This window comes from Hemiscyllium ocellatum, chromosome 16 (assembly GCF_020745735.1).
Source record: "Hemiscyllium ocellatum isolate sHemOce1 chromosome 16, sHemOce1.pat.X.cur, whole genome shotgun sequence".
NCBI lineage: Eukaryota > Metazoa > Chordata > Chondrichthyes > Orectolobiformes > Hemiscylliidae > Hemiscyllium > Hemiscyllium ocellatum.
The window spans coordinates 9,980,371-10,002,953 of NC_083416.1; the positions used below are offsets into that span (position 1 = coordinate 9,980,371).

The 22,583-nt window shown below is 41.8% G+C and overlaps 1 protein-coding gene across 1 annotated transcript in view; it reads right to left on the reverse strand.

Moving 5' to 3' along the window:
* LOC132823334 (dedicator of cytokinesis protein 2-like) overlaps window positions 1-22,583 on the reverse strand; it is a 717,727-nt gene that overhangs the window by 498,259 nt on the left and 196,885 nt on the right. Inside the window, exons 20-22 of the mRNA XM_060837030.1 lie at window positions 20,586-20,675; window positions 8,018-8,118; window positions 150-284 (exon numbers count right to left, since the gene is read on the reverse strand). Of these exons, the coding sequence (XP_060693013.1) occupies window positions 150-284; window positions 8,018-8,118; window positions 20,586-20,675 (326 nt within the window). The remainder of the gene's footprint in view (window positions 1-149; window positions 285-8,017; window positions 8,119-20,585; window positions 20,676-22,583) is intronic.

Consider the following 22,583-nt stretch of genomic DNA (forward strand, 5'->3'; position numbering starts at 1 on the left):
TCGTTTTATAAAATTCCACTTCTTCCTTTGAAAGTAAAGTATGAGTGCCTTTTAAAATATACATCCTTTTAGACCAGTGGTCCGATATCGATAATGAAGAGGTAAAGTGATCAATTAGTGAGGGCAGCTAATCAATATCTGGAACTTACTGTGCAAACAACGATCGAGATCTCACAATGAATTTAAAGATGTACTCCAGGGCTTTCAAAGTCCGTAAAATGGGTTCACATTGCTTGCCTTCACTACAAATATCTAGATAGTTTTTCAGCACAGTCATCAGTTTCCTGGAATGAGATTTGAGGAAGAAAGTGAAGACAAATGGCAGATTTTTTTAAAAATAAAGTAACTTATTGACAATTTGATTGATGCACACGTGATTTTGTGGCACTTTTTTATTGCTGCAATATTTCATTTTGAAATACCTAAAGTGGTGCTGAAGGAGATTTAAAGGAGGTGCAAAAATTCAACACATGTCCAACAGGTGAAGAAAGCAACATCTACAGGAAGCAATGAAACACTGATTTAAATTTGGAAAGATTTACATTGATATAGCACCTTTTATGGCTATCTGGAATCCCAAAGCTCTTTGCAGCCAGTGAAATGCTTATAAATCAATTTCAATGCTATAACATGGGAAATCAACCTGCACACAGCAGATTCTCACTAACAACAAGCTGATAATAAAAAGACTATTTGGTTTTTGGCGATGATCAAAGGTTTGAATTTAGTTAACACTGGGAAGAGAAAACCCCCTGCTGTTCTTTGAAATAGCTCTAGAAGGCTTCCTTTGAAGGTCTTAGCTTATCACATCATCCAAAAATCAGAACCTGTACTAGTACAGTGAGGTCCTTGCTGTGTTAGACTGGATAGTGTACTTGGGTCTCTGGACTTGAGCTCAGAACCGGATTTATAACTGGGTGGCTTGTTTGCTATTAATAGCTGGATGTAGGAATAGCATGGTGCAAGGTTTTATGAAATCTCATTGCAATTGCATTGTAATAGGCTTCACTAACACCTTGAGCACTCATCAGTTTTGGGAAGTCAGACACAAGGCAGATTCACAAGTCTTCAGATTTCCATGGAGAGGAACAATGCGACTGCACTTTATGAAGAAAGGCTGCAAAAGCTTGGGTTTGCAAATCCTTAGAGCTAATGAGTTAGCATAGCTTTTGTTAATGAAATAATGGATTATTTATAAAGGAGCTCGATCTAAAATGGTGTTCAGAGGACAGATGGTACAGTTCAATTAGTAGAAGGATAATGTCAGACTGATAGCAAGAAATTCTAACCCAGAAGGATTAAAAAGGTGCACTTGCAAATCGTGAAGAATGTTGGGACTCAGTGATGAAAGAATTCTGGTTGGGGTCTGCTAATATTGTGTGGAATGGAAGCGCCAAATAGAATTTTCCAGTTATCTTGTGACAACTCTGTAATATCTGTCCTCTAGCCATATCATTTTCAGTGTTGGCTTGTACAAAAGAGGCACTTGAGTTCATTAAGTCCACACCAATCTATTTACAGTAATCCCGCTTTCCCACTCTCGGTTTTGTTATATTTTCACAGTCAAATAGAACTGAATGGGGGTTCCAAAAACATGCCAAAAGGAATCTTTCTAAATAACTAGCCTGTCCAATATTGTTTGTTTCCAGGAGAAGGAACTCCCAAGGAAGTGTAATGATCACCTCACAGTGGAGTGTCTTGAGTGTTATACCACTTTCAAATGTTCATCTAAATACTTTTTAAAAGGTTGTGAGGTTCCTCCCATGCAGTGTATCTCTGATTTACCCCATTCTCTAGAGGAAAAGATTTTTCCTCAAATCCCCTCTAATCCTCCTGCCCTTCACCTTGCAATTACTCTCCCTTGTTAGTGACCCATCAACCCAGGGAAGCAGATGCATCCTCGCACCTTATCCATGCCCCTCATAACCTTATACACCTCAATCAGGTCCTGTCACAGTTCTTCTCTTCTCCAAAGAAAACAACTCAAACCTATCCAGCCTCTCTTCATAATTAAAATGCTCTGTCCCAGGCAACATCCTGGTGAATCACAGTTGGTGTGTTACCTCCCAGGTGCCAGAGTTCATAATGTCTTGGATCGTGTCTTTGGGGTCCTGAAAGGAGAGGGTGACCAGCCCCAAGTCGTGGTCCACGTAGGTACCAACGACATAGGTAGAAAGAGGGATAGGGATATAAGGCAGGATTTCAGGGAGCTAGGGTGGAAGCTGAGAGCTCGAACAAACAGAGTCGCTATCTCTGGTTTTTTTACCCGTGCCACGTGATAGCGAGGCAAGGAATAGGGAGAGATATCAGCTGAACATGTGCAGGTAGGGATGTTGCAGGAGGGCATGTTTCAGGAACATGGATAATTAGAGCTCATTCTGAGGAAGGTGGGATCTCTACAAACAGGACGGTCTTCACTTGAACCAGGGGGATACTAATACCCTGGGTGGGAAATTTGCTGGTGCTATTTGGGTGGGTTTAAAATAGCTCAGCAGGGGGATGGGAACCTGAGGTGTAGTTCCAGCGCACAGGAGGATGAGATTAGGGAGAGCATGGACAGGATTTCACGGTCACAGGAATGTGCTGGTAGACAGAAGTGTGTCTACTTCAATGCCACAGCATGGATAGATACCGAGGACTTAAATATTGTGGCCATTTTGGAGACATGGATAGAGGAGAGTCAGGAATGGATGTTGCAGGTTCCAGGGTTTAGATATTTCGTTAAGAATGGGGAAGGCGGTAAAAGGGGGGAGGTTTAGATTAGAGATTACTTACAGTGTGGAAACAGGCCCTTCGGCCCAACAAGTCCACATCGACCCGCCGAAGCGCAACCCACCCATACCCCTACATTTACCCCTTACCTAACATTAGCATGGCCAATTCACCTGACCCACACATCTTTGTGACTGTGGGAGGAAACCGGAGCACCCGGAGGAAACCCATGCAGAGAACATGCAAACTCCACACAGTCAGTCACCTGAGTCGGGAATTGAATCCGGGTCTCAGGCGCTGTGAGGCAGCAGTGCTAACCACTGTGCCACCGTGCTGCCCACTAAGGTGTGGCCTTGTTAGTCAAGAACAGTACAACGATGGCTGAAAGAACATTTGCAAAGACTCATCCACTGAGGTGGTAAGGGCTGAGGTTAGAAACAGGAGACGAGAGATCACACTGCTGGGAGTTTTTTTATAGGCCTCTGCAGAATTTCAGGGATATGGAAGAGAGAATTGGCAAAACGATTCTGGGTAGGAGTGAAAGGAACAGGGTGGTCATTATGGGAGCCTTTAACTTCCTCAACATTGACTGGAAATGCTGTAACTCTAGCACGTTAGATGGATCAGTTTTTGTCCAATGTGTGCAGGAGGGTTTCCTGACTCAGTATGTCAAAGAGCCAACAGGACGTGAGGCCACACTGGATCTGTTACATGGTAATGAACCAGGCCAGGTTTTTGATTTGGTGGTAGGTGAGCACTTCAGAGAGAATGACCATAATTCAGTTACATTTAGTTTAGCGATGGAAAGGGATAGGTTCATGCCACAGGGCACGAGTTATCGATAGGGCAAGGGCAATTATAATGCAATTAGGCAAGTCTTTAGGATGCATAGAATGGGGTAGCAAAATGCAGAGGATGGGGAAAATTGAAATATGGAGCTGGTTTAAGGAACAGATATTATGTATCCTTGTATGTCCCTGTCAGGCAGGGAGGAAGTAACAAGGTAAGGGAACCGTGATTTACGACAGAAGTTTCATCTCTTGTTAAGTGGAAGAAGGAGGCTAATGTGGTGATGAGATGAGATGGTTCAGATGAGGTGATGGAGAATTACAGATTAGCCAGGAAGGATTTAAAGAGAGAGTTAAGAACAGCAAAGAGAGGACATGAACAGTCTTTAGAAAATAGAATAAAGGAGAACCCTAAAGCTTTCTATAGGTATGTGAGGAATAAAAGGATGATTAGGATAGGAATAGGGCCAGTCAAATTCAGAAATGGGAAGTTATGTGTGGACCCTGTGGAGATCAGAGAGGTGATAAATGAATATTTCTCATTGGTTTTCACTCAGGAAAAGGAGAATATTGTTAAGGAGAAGAATGAAATATGAGATATTAGACTAGGAGGGATTGAGGTGAGTAAGGAAGAAATGTCACCAATTCTAGATGGAGTGAAAGTAGACAAGTCCTCTAGGCTGTAAGGGATTTATCAAAGGATTGCCTGGGAAGCTAGGTGTTGGAGCCTTTGGCTTTGACCTTTGAGTCATCATTGTCTACAGGATTAGTACCAGAGGACTGAAGGATTGCAAATGTTGTGTCCTTGTTCAAGAAGGACAGCACAGGTGACCTAGGTAATTATAGACCAGTGAGCCTTACGTTGGCTATAGGAAAAGTTTGGAAAGGATTATAAGAGATAGAATTAATAATAGTCGAGCAAGCAACAATTTGATTGCAGTTAGTTAACATGGTTTTATCAAGGGCAGGTCATGTCTCACAAACTTCATTTTTTTAAAATGAAGGTGACTGAGCACGTGGATGATGGTAGGGCAGTTGATGTGGTGTACATGGACTTCAGTAAAGCCTTTGATAAGGTTCCACATGGTAGGCTGTTGGAGAAAATGCGGAGGCATGGAATTGAGGATGAATTAGCAGTTTAGATTAGAAACTGGCTTTCTGTAAGAAAGCAGCAAGTGGTGGTTGATGAAAAATATTCAGCCTGGAGTCTTGTTACAAGTGGTGTGCCACAAGGATCTGTTTTGGGACCACTGCTGTTTGTCATTTTGATAAACGACTTGGACGCAGGCATAAGTGGATTGGTTAGTAAGTTTGCAGGTGACACTAAAGTCAATGGAGTGGTGAATGGTGTGGAAGAATGTTGCAAGTTGCAAGGGGACTTGGATAAACTGCAGAATTGGGCTGAGAGGTGGCAAATGGAGTACAATGCAGATAAATGTGAGGTGATTCCCTTTGGAAAGAATAACAGGAAGGCAGAATACTGGTCAATGGAAAGATTCTTGGTAGTGTGGATGGGCAGATGGAGCTTGGAGTCCATGTACATAGATCCCTGAAAGTTGCCACCCAGGTTGATAGTGCTGTTAAGAAGGCATACAGTGTGGTAGGTTTTATTGATTGAGGGATTCAGTTCTGGAGCCGTAATGTCATGCTGCAACTGTACAAAATGCCACACTTGTAATATTGTGTGCAGTGCTAGTAGCGTCATTACAGGAAGGATGTGGAAGCATTGGAAAAGGTGCAGAGAAGATTTATCAGGATGTTGCCTGGCCTGGAGGGAAGGTCTCATGAGGAAAGGCTGAGAGACTTGGGTTTGTTCTCATTGGAAAGAAGAAGGCTGGGAGGAGATTTTATAGAGACATACAATTTGATCAGAGGATTAGATAGATTAGACAGTGAAAGTCTTTTTTTAAGGATGATGACTTCAGCTTGTACGAGGGGGCATAACTACAAATTGAGGGGTGATAGATTTAAGACAGATGTCAGAGGCAGGTTATTTACGCAGAAAGTGGTAAGGGCATGGAATGCCCTGCCTGCCAATGTATTTAACTCAGCCACACAAGGGAGATTTAAACAATCCTTGGATAAGTACATAGATGATGGTGGCATAGTGTAGATGGGCTTAGATTAGTTCACAGGTCGGCACAACATCAAGGGCTGAAGGGCCTGTTCAGCGCTGTATTGTTCTATGTTCTATGAATCAGCAGTACAATCACGTCCTATAATACTGTGACCAAAACTGCACACTGTACTGTCGCTGTGCCCAAATCAAATATTGAGACAGTTCCATTTCAAACTCCACGCTCTTCTAATCTATGTCACAACTGATAAAGGCAAGTGCCCCATATGCCTTCTTAATGATCTGATTAAGCAGACATTCCAACATCATGGATCTGTGAACAATTTTTCCAGGCTATTTTCTGACTGTGTTTCTCCTGACTGTGTTTTGGATAAAAGTTGCCTCTAATACAGGGAGATTTTGTTCTAAAGCAAATCAATATTCCTGCAGGTTTGTGGGAAAAAAAAGCAGGAGGCTTGGTGCAAAGTGGAGCAGGAGGAAGGTGCCATCTATTTATGGTTCCATCTGGGGAGATGGTAAGGTGCCAACTGCGTACGATGCCGAATGGCTGTGGGTAAGGTGCAAGGATAAATGGGAGCAGAGAAATGTTTAGGGTAGGTTAGGGTGGGCAGAGAAAACAATGGTGGTGGATGGGGGCGAGGGGTGATAGTTGGTAGGTCTGGGGGCGCCAGTCAGCTCAAGTTGGGTCAGGGTCTGGGGCTTGTACGTGCGTTAAGTAATGGATGTGTTTCATAGCAACTCGTGAGTTAGATTCCGTATTCAGTCGTCTGGCATTTCCTCAGTAACTACTTAATTTCACTGTAACGGTCCAGTCTCTGATTTAAACTGAGACTTTCAAAAGGTTCCACGTGTAACGGAATTGAGCAGTGGAATATTCAACTTCCCAGGCAATTCCTTTGGAATGTGCTACAATGGGAATTCCATGCACAACTCTCACCTACACTGACAAGTTGACTATCTGACCATCAGAAAATCTGATGTTTTGTCTTAGATTAGATTTCCTACAGTGTGGAAACAGACCCTTCGGCCCAACAAGTCCACACTAACCTCCGAAGAGTAACCCACCCAGACCCATTCCCCCTCTGACTAATGCACCAAACATAACAGGCGATTTAGCATGGCTGATTTACCCAAACCTGCTCATCTTTGGACTGTGGGAGGAAACCGAAGCACCCGAAATAAACCCACGCAGACACGGGGAGAATGTGCAAACTCCACACAGACATTCGATTCTAGCCTGAGGCTAGAATCGAATGTGGGTCCCTGGCGCTGTGAGGCTGCAGTGCTCACCACTGAGCCACTGTGCCACCTGTCTTGTGGACGAGTCTTGAACTCGGGGTCATAGTTTAAAAATTAGTCATTGCCCATTTAAAACAGAGTTGCAAGGAAATAAATTTCTGTTGTGGGTTCAGCTACAGATTAGCCATGATCTCATTAAATGGCAGGACAGGCTCATGGGGCTGAATGGTCTACTTCTATGTTCTATGATTGAATGGCCCACTTGTATCTTTGTATGGTTTTATGTGCATTAATGGAGACTCCGGTCTCTGGTGCCAGTTAATGGTGTTCAGAGTGAAGAAGTGGTTTTGGCTTTGTGCTTATATTCATCATCAATAACTGTCTGGGGCCTCAAAATGTTAACAGTTAATAGTAAGGAGAAGGAAATCTAGTCTTCTCAGAATAAACACTTAGATTTGTTCCAAGCAATACTTGGGACACCGCTCTTAGTATCTGAAACATTGCTTCCTTTCCATATTGAGCACCAGCTCTCTCAACATCTCCTTTCCGCTGCCCCTCCCCTTCCAGTTGACTGTCCATCACATGACTACCCCTCCTCCTCTCACCTCCAACCCTGAGCCTCCGTTTTTCTGTCCTTAAAGCGAGGCTACACACCCTCACCTCTTAGAATCTGGTGTCTATATGTGGCCACTGCTCCCAATCCAATGGTCTGGCCACTCTCTTGGAGTGAAGGACAAAGTGGAAATATCGCCTTTGGCCAATAAACACTCCCTGGGCAGGTCAGCCAGTATGGATGGGCTTGATCCATGGTAAGTCTTTGGTTGGCAGAAGGGGGAGTTTTAGTTTGGTGAGCCCTGCCACCCTAAAAATACTGCCACAGTGCTGCATTACTTGTTCCCACTGGATAACCATTCACTTGCTTCTGATGCATAAAGCTTTTCTCTCCATCTACACTACATGAGGAGGATTTGATGTACTCATTCTCTCAGCTAATTTAATAGCAGTCATAAATATCCACACCATACAGTTTACTTTTATTAACAGTACTCGCCTAACTGAAGGGAAATGCTCAACACTATTTTTAACATCTTGTTGGTCTAACTGTAGGTTGCAAATTGTCACATTTTGCTCTTGCAACAGTGAAGGATGACCCAATTAAAAGCAAGGCTATAGCACTTCAAGCTACAACAGTGGAACTTACTTATAAGCCAAGGTGGCACTGAAGTGTTGTTTGATGTAGGCTTCAAGGACAGCATTGAAGTGCTGGAACTTCCTGTCAGCAATCAGCCCTATAATGTATATCTGTAAAAGAAAATGATTATGTTACAATCTCCATGGTAAAGGACTGGTTCAGCATGTGCAATGTTTCTTTTCACGTTGTTTATCTCAACAGAAGGTCTAGATTGTTTCCTTTGCTAACTGCTTAGTGAAGATTTAGTGGACTAAGGGAGTCCATCATTCTCAGAGGTCCCCTCTTTCAGATGAGAGCATAAATCAAGGCCATGAATCACTCAGATGGACAAAAACAATCCCCTGGAATTACTCGTAGGGGAGTTCTCCCCAATGTCATGAACATCATCCGTCCTTTAAGCAACAATACTGAAGTTAAAATCAGTGAAAGCATGTTCTTGTGGCCGCTTATGTACATATATAAAAAACAAACGGACTTAGTTCAGGTCAATTCTCAATATCCTGTCCCACAAAGGTTTTATAATCTCTCGTCATTTGTGTCATTCCTATTGTGGGGCTTTGAAATTTACAAATTGGCTGGTGTTTCCCCCACATCATAACAGTCCTTCACTGTGACACAGTTTGAGATGTCCTGAACATATGAACAAACAATTTTCTTCCCAGGAGAGGCTTAAGCAAGTTGTGGAGAAGAGAGAGAGGACCAAGGACTTTACTTGTTGATCTGTTCTGGAGCTACTCACTGGGATATGTTGGGTTCACAATGAGGATCCTTCTTCCACCTCATCTGTAATCATGTTTATTTATGCCAGATCGCCACAGAATGGTCCATTTGATGCTCATTATTAGCTATGATGTCATTCACAGCATGTATACTCCACAAGCTATGACCTTATGTAATTGATTATGGTTAGTTCTCAGTTAGTTTTAGTTTAAGTTTATCCTTGTTCAGTTGGACCATTTGGTAAAATGATGTTCTATTACTTGTTTCTTTCTCAAATTAAGAAGTGCTTGCTACACTGATTTAAGTCATACCCAGTACTTTCTGTTTTAGTCCAATTAAAATAACACTGATCATTTCATGTTCCACTCTTTTGAATTTTAGTCAGGATTTGATTGGCACTTTTTGTTTGACCTTCAGAATATTTTAGGTTTTGTTTCTTGAATTTAGCCAAAATCTTAAGTGAGAATAACTGTAAGTAAGTTGATTCTTTATTGAGACTAGCAAAAATGATTAACTCACAAAATAACTTGGCAGAGTCAAAATAAATTACTTCAGTAAGTGCCTTAATTGCCTTCACTAAACAAAACAACCTGAAGATTCATCTGTGGTCTCCTCAGTTTCTTCCCTATGGAGTTTTATATGGCTATCTGTTTTATCCTTGTTGTTCTTGTGCTGTGGATTGTGGCAGGATGGTTACATTTTATTGTCCTTTGTCCTTAGTTACCCAGAGGAAGTAATTAAATTACTTCTTAAGCCAGTCAAGGGTCAATTATATGAATCGGACTCAAATCACACATCTATCAGTCTCAGTAACAATTTTGAGTTTAATTTTCAAAAGGGCATTTGTCAATAACTAGGGTTTTGAAAATCCACTAGTTTAATTCAAATTGTGGACAGCCATCTTGGTATTTTCTTTTCAGTTCATGGGATGTGGATATTACTGGCTGTTTACTGTCTACCCTTAGTTTCAATCAAGGTCTGTCGAGTTACCGGCATGAGCCACTGCTGTCCATTTGTTATGGATAGACCCACAATACCATTAGGGAAGCAATTCCAGTTTCATTCTTTCTTGCAGGTGACACAATTGTTTTTTTTTAATTCATTCACGGGATGAGAACGTCGCTGGCCAAGCCAGCATTTATTCCCCATCTCTAATTGCCCAGGGTGCAGTTGAGTCAAAGACATTGCTGTGGGTCTGGAATCACATGGAGGTCAGACCAGGTAAGGATGGCAGTTTCCTTCCTTAAAGGACATTAGTGAACCAGATGGGTTTTTCCGAATAATCAACAACAGATTCATGGTCATCATTAGACTCTTAATACCAGATTTTTATTGAATTCAAATTCCACCGTGCAGAATTTGAACCTGGGTCTCCAGAACATTACCTGGGTTTCTGGATTAACAATTCAGCAATAATGGCACTAGGCTATTACCTCCCTATTTGCTCAGCCAGTTTCACTGGTTAGTTAAGAGTCAACCACATTGCTTTGGGTTTGGAGTTATATGTAGGCCAGATGTAAGGATGGCAGATTTTCTTCCTTAAAGGACATAAGTGAACCAGTTGGATTTTAATGACAATTGACAATAATTTCATGGTCTTCATGCCTTTTAATTCCATTTTTATTTGGTCTTACCTGGTTCTCCATTACCTGGTTCTCTGAATTACGAGTACAACAATATCATGAAGCCATTACCTTTCCCATTTAAGCTCACATTTCATAGAATATTGTTCTGGGTTTTGGGGATTACCAGTCTGGACCTACAACAATTACATCTAGGTGAAATGTTGCTATCTATCCCGAGGCACAGAGCAGAACAGAGCTTTCCTGAACATTCATTTACTCATTGTAGAGTTTGCTGAATTATACCATATCAATAAATATCTGAAACTAATAGCTACCCGAAATGAATGAGATCTTTGAGTGCTCTTAAAAGGACCCTTGTTTCCGAATGCCCCCAAAGCAATGGAATTCCCTCAAGGATTCATCCACTTCAACTAATTATACTTTAAAGAAGTTGGTTTGTATTATTTAGTGATCAAGTTAGATGGATGAGCTCAAGGCTTGATGTCAGGGTGAGAAAGTGATGCTGGTAAAGCACGGCAGGTCAGGCAGCATCCGAGGAGCAGGACAATCAATGTTTTGGGCATAAGCCCTTCATCAGGAAGATGAAGATTCCTGATGAAGGGCTTATGCCCGAAATGTCGATTCTCCTGCTCCTTGGATGCACCTGACTTGCTGTGCTTTTCCAGCACCACACTCTCAACTCTGATCTCCAGCATCTGCAGTGTTCAATTTCTCCTCAAGGCTTGAGGTAGCCTGGATCTAAGTATCTCTCTGCACTGATACACCTTGGAATTCCCTCACCATACAATGATGTTGCTCGAGACATTCTGAACTGGAAACTTCAGGATTCCCTCAGAACTTGATGTCACCAAGCTATTCAGAACTCACCAGGAGCAGATGGAAAACAAACTAATGGCATGTATAAAGTTAGCAGGACATTTCACAGAGTCCCTACAGTGTGGAAACAGGTCCTTCAGCCCAACACATCCACACCAACCCTCCGAAGAGTAAAACACCCAAATCCATTCCCCTATCCTACATTTACCCCTGACTAAAGCACCTAACCTACACATCCCCGGACACTATGGGCAATTTAGCCTGATCAAGTCACCTAACCTGGGCATCTTTGGATTGTGGGAGGAAACCGGAACAAACCCATACAGGCAGCCACCCTATGCTGGAATCAAACCCGGGTCCCCGGCGTTGTGAGGCAGTAATGCTAACCACTGAGCCACTGTGCCGCCATTTCTGCTCCCATTTCTCCTTCGATTCAACGTCACAGATTAACATCTGGATTCCACCAACATTTACATTGATAACACTAGTCAGACCAAGCACTGTTTATTTATGTGGTCGTCCTGATAATGAAAACCTCATAAACAGAAATAATCTGGAAGAAAGGTCTTGAAGATTTTGATTAAAGGGTCATGACTATTTCACTTAGATCGGTCCACTGTCAATTGTGCTTTTGAGGTAAGATTATTGATATACTGGCTCAAAAACTAACGGCCTTTGTGGTTTGTATGAATAACAACTTTATGTTTGCCATTGCTGGTAAGGCACCAAGCACTTGTTTCTGTCACTTCCCACCAGCCCACTCCATATTTTATCAAAGATCTTTTTTTAAGATTACTTACAGTGTGGAAACAGGCCCTTATGCCCAGCAAGTCCCCACCGACCCGCAACCCACCCATTCCCCTCCATTTACCCCTTTTACCTAACACTAGGGGCAATTTAGCATGGCCAATTCACCTAACCAGCACATCTTTGGACTGTGGGAGGAAACCCACGCAGACACGGGGAGAATGCGCAAACTCCACACAGTCAGTTGCCTGAGTCGGGAATTGAACCTGAGTGTCTGGCGCTGTGAGGCAGCAGTGCTAACCACTGTGCCACCGTGCCGCCCAATAGATTGTTAGTCTATTTATCCCTACCCTTTGCTGCGGTGATTCTCATTTCAAGTCTTTCATCAAAGATCTGAAAATAATATTTCCCACACTAATTTGTGCAGCACATCTTTGAATCACTCCAGTCTTATTTACCCATGCAAGGATCCCCCACAACCTGGATTGGAGAATTGATTTTTTCAGGAAACTCTAATTCTGATATTTTTGTTGCAGCACCAAAGATTCCTCCTTTGAAACCTGAGAATCTGGTATGCTTTCTTGTATGCTAAATGAGGAATGTCCAATAAAGATTGTTTTGAAGTGGACCCCCAGGTAACTGTGTTGGAGACTTTGATGACAGGACTCAAATCTATCTTGCTGGTAGATCATTTTCATTGCTAATGCTCGTGAAAGAGCATCGTATGCCAATTCTCATTGATTTTACCAATTTTGCAATTTCATAAGATCATCTTGCATTGAACTGACATGATCTTGAGATTTTCATAATGGGGTTCTGGACAATCATATTTATCTCATTGTAGAATTTGAGAATGTATCAAGTAAAAAATAAATTGCTTTGTGACTACCCAACTCAATCATGATTCTAAAGCAGACCTGAACATGCCAGCAAATGAGTTATACCTCGTGTCTTCTATGCTTGTGAGTATATTTAACATCATAACTTCCTTTCTGGGTCAAAAGTGCCCCATTATTTCTGACTCCAAATGAATAAGACCGTTTGCACAGGCAAACAGAAATGTATCATCCAACCAACCAACCAAACAATCACAGGGCAAAGATAGCATACAGAGTAAACGTTCTTCCACAGTATCCCACTAAACATTGCATTTGTGCATAGTTTAGACATAATAAAACTTCCACTTCACATTATAAACAACCAGGGCATGGAAACCACAGGTTAGATACAAAGTAAAGCTATCTCTGCAGTGTCCCATCAAACACTCTTTGCACTGATACAGCACAGACTAGATACACTGTAAAATCCACACCACATTGTCTCAACAAACATCTTTAGATGAGAGAGTACAACTCAAGTCCTCTCAGTTATCAGATTCTCCCAGTGCCTCAAAGTGTGTAAATATGGTCCTCTCTAAGATTAGATCCCCTTACAGTATGGAAACAGGCCCTTCAGCCCAACAAATCCACACTGACCCTCTGAAGAGTAACCCACCCAGATCCATTCCCCACCCCATATTTACCCCTGCACCTAACACTATGGGAAATTTAGCATGGTCAATTCATCTAAACTGCACATTTTTGGATTGTGGGAAGAAACCAGAGCACCTGGAGGAAACCCATGCAGACATGGGGAGAATGTGCAAACGCCACACAGACAGTCGCCCAAGGCTGGGAATCAAACCCAGGTCCCTGATGCCACTGAGCCACTGTGCCACCCCTAAGTAAGAAATACCTTGGTTTCTTTTGGTTACTGCAGGGAATGCCAAATTCCAATGTTTACTTACTATTCATATGCAAAGATTGTACAGAACTGCTTCACTAACATAAATATTTTTTATGAGTAAAGTATACTTTTGCAATAATTTTATTTTAAATCTCTCAGTCAGGTATAACTGGCTACATTGGAGTATAGAATCCAGTTTGGATGTAGTTGACAGTCTGGAGACAAATTGGGCAGTTTTCCAAAGTGAAGTTTTGTCTCAAGTTTCTGATCATACTCATTTTCCAAAGTGGGAACCTACTTTGTTTTTATAGCTGGAAGTAGACTTATCACAAAAAATGAGCGCTTATAATAAATATTTAGTCATACTGCCCATAGTTTAACTGGTTTTATATTGCAGCAAATAATCTTCACAGATTGCAATAAACCACTGCAACAGTGTTGTCCACCAATAAGTTACTTAGTATTTTCTTTTATATTTAAAAACCTGAAAAAGGTTGTTATATTTTCTTTGTGCCTAAAAAGACAAGCATAATTTGAAAACCTTTCAAACAGACCACTTGATGGATAGTCACTTTTCTTAATATTTTGATCTGGCACATAGTCAGGATTTTATGGCCAGACTGGCCTCCAGAGTGACATATTTTAAGCTAGCATTAACTGCAGCAACTCAATTTACACTCAATGTAATTAGTACTTAAAAACACTGAATGTTTTATCTGTGAAGGATGATCATAAACTAACAGAAATTTAAGGGTATTCTGATCTAAGCAGTGGAGTGCATTCTCAGGAATGATCAATGCTGGGTCCACTGCTTTTCGTCATTTATATAAGTGATTAGGATGTGAATATAGGAGGAATGGTTAGTAAGTTTGCAACTGACACCAAAATTGGAGAGGTAGTGTTCAGCAAAGAAGGTTACCTCAGGGTGCAATGGGGCCTTGATCAGATGGGCAAATGGGCCGTGGAGTGGCAGTTGGAGTTCAATTTAGGTTATTGTGAGGTGCTGCATTTTGGTAAAGAAAATCAGGGCAGGAGTCATACACTTAATGACAAAGCGCTGGGGAGTGGTGCCAAACAAGTCAACTTGAGGTGCAGGTGCATAGTTCGTTGAAAGTGGGGTTACGGTAGACAGAGTAGTGAAGAAGGCATTTAGTACGCTTACTTTTATTGGTCAGTGCATTGATTATTGGAGTTGGGAGGTCATGTTGTGGCTGTACAGGACATTGGTTAGGCAACTTTGGCAATACTGCATGCAATTCTGGTCTCCCTGCCATAGGAAAGATGTTGTGAAACTTGAAAGAGTTCAGAAAAGAGCTACAAGGATGTTGCCAGGGTTAGAGGGTTTGAGCTATCGGGAGTGTTGGAATAGCCTGGGGCAATTTTCTCTGGAGAGTCAGAGGTTGAAGGGTGACCTTATAGAGCTTTATAAAATCATTAGGAGCGTGGAGAGGGTGGGATTCCTCCCCATTCGAAAAGGATGGTGCTAGAAAAGCACAGCAGGTCAGGCAGCATCCAAGGAGCAGGAGAGTCGGCATTTTGGGCATAAGCCCTTTTTCAGATCTTTTCCCCAGTGAAGGGGAGTCCAAAACTAGAGGACAGAGTTTTAAGATTAGAGGAGAGAAGAACCTAAGTGGAAACTTTTTCATGCAGAGGTTGGTGCATATATGGAATAAGCTGCCAAAGGAGGCAGTAGAGGCTGGTACAATGACAACATTTAAAAAGCATATGCTTGAATACATGAATAGGAAGAATTTAGAGGAATATGGGCCAAATGCTGGCAAATAGATCTAGGTGTATTTGTATTATCTGGTTGACATGGACAATTTGGACCAAAGGATCTGTTTCCGTGCTATACATCTCTATGACTCTATGCATGCTGAGGGAATTGGAGATATGATCCAATCATCCTCCCAGCATTGCCCTTTTCACAAACACAAATAGCCCTGAAGTTCTGTACTGCTGCATCAACATTCTTTCGATTCCATGCTATGAAGTGTAAGACTACCAAATGGAAGGGATTTTCAATTTTCCCGTAAGTGGTAGGTCTTGCACCGTAGACTCATTCCTACCAGAGTTCTTTAGAATTTCCCAACTCAGTTAACCACACTAAATAATTCCACACGCAAGATGCCACAGGAATGATGCTCGCCGAATTTCTGCCCTTTCCTCTTATGAAAGCAAGGTTGTTCAGTGGCCTGCAGATCCCAGGGTTCCAGACTGCCTCAAATGGACAGAAAAGATTCCACACCAGTACTCTGATGAAGAATAGATCAGTTATCCCTGAATTGTTGGTCCATATTTATCTCTCAATCAACTTCACAGAGACATCATCAAGTTGCTATTTGAGGGAGCACGTTGTAGCCAAATTATTTGCAGTGTTTTCTTCATCACCACGGTGACAATACTTCAAAATGTGCTTCTTTGGTTGGAAAGGGCCTGCAGTCATTAAAAAGGTACTAAAAAAAAGTATTTATTTTCTCTCTTATTATACTGATTAATTGAAATAAATCCGATTGCAACTGCTGCACTTTATATGACATGAAATAATGTCACAGTTCAGTTCTAGTCTCATAACCCTCTCACCTCACAAAGTGAATCTTAGGTGTAATGGCTGTAAGGATTGGAGTCTGATTATAAACCTCAGTAAGGTCACCCCTTAGACTCCAATGCTCCAGGAAAAACAGCCCCAGCCTATTCAGCTTCTCCCTATTGCTCAAATGCTGATTGGAGTATGACAGCACATATGAATGATGTGGAGGTGTCAGTGCTGGACTGCGGGGGAATCAAAGTCAAAAATCGCACGACACCAGGTTATAGTCCAACAGGTTTATTTGAAATCACAAGCTTTTGGAGCGCTGCTCCTTCATCAGGTAACCAAGCAGCAGTGCTCCAAAGGATTGTAATTTCAAATAAACACATATAAAAGACACAGTATCGACTATAATTCATTGAAGGAGATATTGAAGATGTATTAAAGTCTCTCAGTTGTTATCATAGAGTTTGCTATTGGACAGTGCAGATGAATGTGAGTGTAAGTGGGATGTGGCATCCATTGATGTCATTGAGTGACCATGCAGAACCCAAGACTGCTTCTAGCATAGATTTGTATTGATTAGGGGCCAGGTTTAGGGATTAAATTTGGATTCTTCCATCTCAGGTGCAGCTTCATTCTACACCAGAAGCTACATTTATACCAACATCTAAAACTTTTATACTTATGCTTTACTGTAATTGAGAAAAACGTTATGCCAAATTAATTGAACTGCATGACTACATGGCCAAGCACAATTGCAATCACAAGACCTTTCAGTTTTACATGAGTGCTAATTATCTTTATTTTACACCAAATTGATAATTTACTGAATTCAAAAGACATTCATTTCATTGATAGGTGATAAAAGCATCAAACAGCACAGTAACAGCAGCCTGGGTTCTGTGCTGACAATTGCGTAGTAACTAATTATATTTCAAACTCCGTCCTCCCCAGACTTGTTACAGAAACAGCATACAGCAACTAAATAAGTGGGGACAAGGAGGCCAGTTTGTAAAAAGCTACTGAGGACTTGTTAAAGAGTAACTATTTTCTTCTTGAAGTGTTTATCCGGATAATTTTCACTTTCAATGTCTTTTTCACTGACAGTTTCAGTTAATCCAATTTGTAGAGACAAGTCCGTTTCTCAACAGTGGGACTAAAATATAACACATCGGTGTTCTCTCCACAAAGGATAAGTAAGCTATCCCCTTGTGCAAACATCAATTCTGAAATTCTAGTCCATCCGCCTGCTTTGGCTAGTCTCATACAGTTTTAACAGAGCACAGTGTGCAACTTTAATCTTCCAAAGTTGGCACCAATTGAACAGAACGAGGTGGTCCCTAAGAATGGGTGTTCATTTCACCATGTGTCTGGCTGGCTCACTTCAGAAGGCAATTAATGGCCAATCATGTTGATAATCAAGTATTGCAGATGCTGGAAATCCAAAACCAAAGCAGAAAGTGATGGAGAAACTCAGCAGACTTTGTAGAATCATGTTGAAACATTAACACTCTTCTCAGATACGACCAGATCTGAGCTTCTCCAATGCATTCAGCCAAGGCTTCCTTCAAAGGTATAAATGTCTACTTTTCAACTCTTCCCTTTGGGAGCAGTTAGTGGAAACTTTTTTCAGATGTCACAGAATGAGAAATCACAGTACTTTCCTTTACCATCCAGAGCCAATATTTAATTAAGTTTTCCCCAAAACTGTTTTCCCTGGAGTGTCAGAGGTTGAGGCGTGATGTTATAGAGGTTTATAAAATCATTAAGGGCATGGATAGGATAAATACACAAAGTTTTTTTCCCTGGCATGGGGGAATCCAGAATAGAGGGCATAGGTTTAGGGCGAGAGGGAAAAGACATAAAAGAGACCACTCAGAGGGTGGTACATATATGGAATAAATTGCCAGAGGAAGTCGGGGAGGCTAGTACAATTGCAACATTTAAAAAGCATCTGGATGGGAATATGAATAGAAAGAGGGATATTGGCCGGATGCTAGCAGGTGGGATTGGATTAAGTTAGGATATCTGGGGTTGGCATGGACAAGTTGGACCGAAGGGTCTGTTTCCATGCTGTACATCTCTATGACTCCATGACTCAATGGTGCAGCACCATCATGGAGACAACGGTCTTGCCCCATTGAAAAGGCTGAGAACCACATTTGTGAGCAGTCTTGAAGACAACGTTGGTGTAACAGTGAAACCATATTTCTCACTCACATTCCATTCCTTTAAGAATGAATGAAAGCCAAGGATTTATCAGTGCATTTTCGATCGCTGGTGAACAAGGTGTTTGGATGGGTGAGGGTTTAGCATGGTTTTCTGTCTGTTAAAATGAATGTGGGAAAATGAAATGTGTGCAGCTGTAATGTAACTCCTTTTTCTTTATTTTTCTATTCTATAACTAAAAATTGTACCAAGATACTCTCGACATAAAACGTCACTGTATGTTGGTGACATTGTTACACTGGAACTAATCTGTAACCAAAGAAACTGAACTGAGGTTCCTTTGTACCTAAGATAGTGCTGTAGGTGGTGACTTTTCATTGTATTCATTTGAGTACCTATGACAATAAAGCCAATTTACTTCAAATTGCCTCTCCTCAGGGCAAAGCTTGTTCTGTTTTTCTCTTTTCTCACTCATCTTGTGGGATGTGGGTGTCGCTGGCTGGGCCAACACTTATTGCCCAACCCTAGTTGCCCCTTGAGAAGGTGGGGGCGAGCTGCCTTCTTGAACCACTGCAGTCCACCTGCTGTGGGTTGACCCACAATGTCACTGGGGAGCAAATTCCAGGATTTTGATCCTGGCCACAATGAACGAACACCGGTATATTTCCAAATCGTGGCTTGGAAGGGAACTTGAAGGTGGTGATGTTCCCATGGGTCTGCTGCCCTTGTTCTTCTAGTTAGAAGTGGTCATGGGTTTGGAAGGTGCTGTCTGAGGATTTTTGATGAATTTTGAAGTGCATCTTATAGATAGTACACATGACTGCTACTGAGTGTTGGTGGTGGAACGAATGGATATTTATGGATGTAGTGCCAATCAAGTGGGCTGCTTTGTCCTGGGCGGTGTCAAGCTTCTTGAGTGTCGTTGTGGTTGCATTCATCCAGGCAAGTGGGGAGTATTCCGTCACACTCCTGGCTTGTGCTTTGTAGATGGTGGACAAGTTTTAGGGAGTCAGGAATGTGTTACTCACACAGTATTCCTAGCATCTGAACTGCTTTTGGAAAAGCACATCAGGTCAGTTAGCATCCGAGGAGCAGCAGAGTCAATTTTTGGGCATCAGCCCTTCATCAGGTATGTTCATGTGATGAGTCCAGTTCAGTTTCTGATCAATGACAATCCCAGGATGTTGAAAGTGGGAGATTCAGTGATCGTAATACCATTAAACATCAAGCGGTGGTGGTTAGATTGTCTCTTATTGGAGATAGTCATAGCCTGACTTTTGTATGGCGCAAATGTTACTTGTCACTTGTCAGCCCAAATCTAGATATTTTCCAGATCTTATTGCATTTGGACATGGACTGCTTCAGTCTCTGAGGAGTTGCAAATGATGCTGAACATTGTGCAAGTATTGATGAACATCTCCACCTCTGGCCTTATGATGGAGGGAAGGTCATTGATGAAACAGCTGAAAATGATTGTCCTAGGATATTACCCTGAGGAACTCCTGCAGAGATATCCTGGAGCTGAGACTACTGACCTCCAACAACCACAACCATCTTCCCATGTGCCAGGTATAACTCTGACCATCGGAAAGTTTGCCCCCAATACCCATTGATTCTAGTTTTGCTCAGGCTCTTTGATGCTACACTCAATTAACTGCGGCCTTGACATCAAAGGCTGTCACTCTCACCTCACCCCTGGAATTCAGCTCTTTTGTCTATGTTTGAACCAAGGCTGTAATGAGGTCAGGAGCTAAATGGCGCTGGGGGACCCTAAACTGGGTGTCACTGAGCAAGTTATTGCTGATCAGGTGCTGCTTGACAGCACTGTTGATGACACCTTCCATCACTTTACTGATGATCGAGAGACAACTGATGGGCGATATTGGCCGGGTTGGAATTGTCCTGCTTTTTATGTACAGGATTTTTTTGTGCAAGTTGCAAACATGTTGTCTTAAGCCTTTGGTACAGTGTTAATGTTCACCTGTGCCAAATCTTTGCTCAAATCACGCTTCATGCAGTCCCAGAAAATCAAGACCAGAGTTCTGACACTGGGTTCTGGGGTTAAGATCTTGAGGGATACTTATACCGGGTTTAACCTGGATCCACGTCACCACACGTTTATGCAGCCATTCACTCCCATTCACTGATGTAGAGATATAAAGGGCATCACAGTGGAAATCAATCTGTTAGTCAGCCTTCCAACATTTCATTTCAATCTCATGAGGGAGGAGTGGAACAACATGTAGAACCAACACAAAACAGTTCTGTGTAAATGCCTTACCAAAGCATCAAAGACGAGCATGTCATATTTCTCCGTGTCGGAATGCTCCATCATGATGTTGAAAAGTGCATCGAGAGTGTCCTGGAGGAACTGTAATTGAGCACAGTAACAGATGAGATATTAATTTACTTTGATATTGAACAGTCTTTGTATCTACCGCCCTTGGAGCAATGCCCCATCATATTTCCAAAAGTATCCAAAGTGGGAAGCCATTCAAGTAATAGATGCTTCCCAACAGTGCATGAATATCCTGTGCAGGTAAGACAATATATTGTAGGCTTCCATGAAGGCCCTGAGTTACCTAGTTAAAACCGGACACCGGAACATAACATTCAGCCTCTCAGATCTACTCCTCCGTTCAATCATATCATGTCCAAGGTGCTCCTCCAGACCATGAACCTGCCCTTGGCCCAGTTTCCACATTGGTTTCCAATTCAGAGAAACCTGAGAGTAAATGTAATTTGGATGGAGAGCCTTTTAAATCAATCACATTGCAGTAAACTCGGTGGCTAATTTGAAGCCCTAGTATTCCAGGTACAGGAGTTCTGCTCCTGGAAAGACATATTGGGAATTTGGGAATAAAGGTGATTCATATATATGGAAAACGCTGCAGGATGTGATGCACTGAAATTAGCAATAGGACCCTATCTATACTTCTTTGTGCCACGGAAAGGCTGTCAACATCAAAGACCCCTCCCATTCCGGTCATGCTCTCTTCCAATCTCTTCTCAGATAGAAGACACAGAAGCTTAAACTCACACACCAATGGGTTCACTAACAGCTTCCTCCCCTCTGTAATTAGACTGCTGAATGGACCTCTTTGAATTCAAATCTAATGTTGATATTGCTTTGTTCACCTTCCTTGCAGCTGAACCCTTGTGTGCCTCACTGTGTCCAAGCACCCCGTGACCTGTATGTCCTTGTTTGCTATGATCTGCCTGTACTGCTCACACAACACTTTTCACTGTACTTAGGTACATGCTACAACAATCAATCAACTCAAATCTATCTGTAGTCCGCAATATGATTTTATTTGCAGCTGACAACAATTAGAGTTCATAGAATCGAACAGCCATTCAGCTCAAGATATCTGTGCCAGGTCTTTGAAGAACTATTTATTTCCTTCCACTCTAGACTGCTTTATCCCACAGCCCTATAGATATTTGTCCTTTCAATTATAAATCCAGTTCTGTTTTGAAAGTCATCACGGAATCTGTTTTCACGACCCATTCAGGCATGGATTAAGGTTCTCACACAATCATGGCTCCTGAATTTCCTTGTATATATTTTGCAATTTCCTGAACAGCAATTGGCCGGTGGTGCACTCCCAATGCTTCCCCTATCTCAGCAAGAGCTGAGAACAATGGCTGTTCATGCTGGGTCACATCAAGGTTCAGCCAACTGTTTAGCCAGTGAATCAATTAACTCCAAACTTAGGGAAACCTGCAGCTCCAATGAAGAACTAAGACATATTGCAGCTTTATAAGGCATTCAGAAAAAAAAAATGAGTCTCGTTTTTGAAAACTGATCGATCAATGTAATCTGACACCACCCAACAGACATGAGGTTCCAAGTCTAAAGCAAAGAAAATGATGTATTAATCCGTGTTTCTGAGGAGACAGGCAGAAAACGAACTTCTGCCTGATGTGTTTATTATTACAAACATTTAAAATAGTGTAATTTTTCAGTCTTGAGCTTTTTTTGTCTTTGCTTCATTTAATTCTAGTGTTCATAGTTAGTCTGATCTCAAATGTCTTGACAATCCGTAAACATGCCATGTAATATTACAGCACATTTTTGACTCAAAGTTGTTTAATTCAAATTATCTGTTCATTTTGATTTAGCACTGAAATCCTACTTGTCACTTGCATGGCTTAACTTTAATTATTGGATAATTCAAATATTTTAGTGCAAAAATTATCAAATCAATCTTCAGGCCTCCGAGAAATGACAGGGACTAAGACAGAGGAAGTGACTATTTGTCCCTTGAGCATTTTT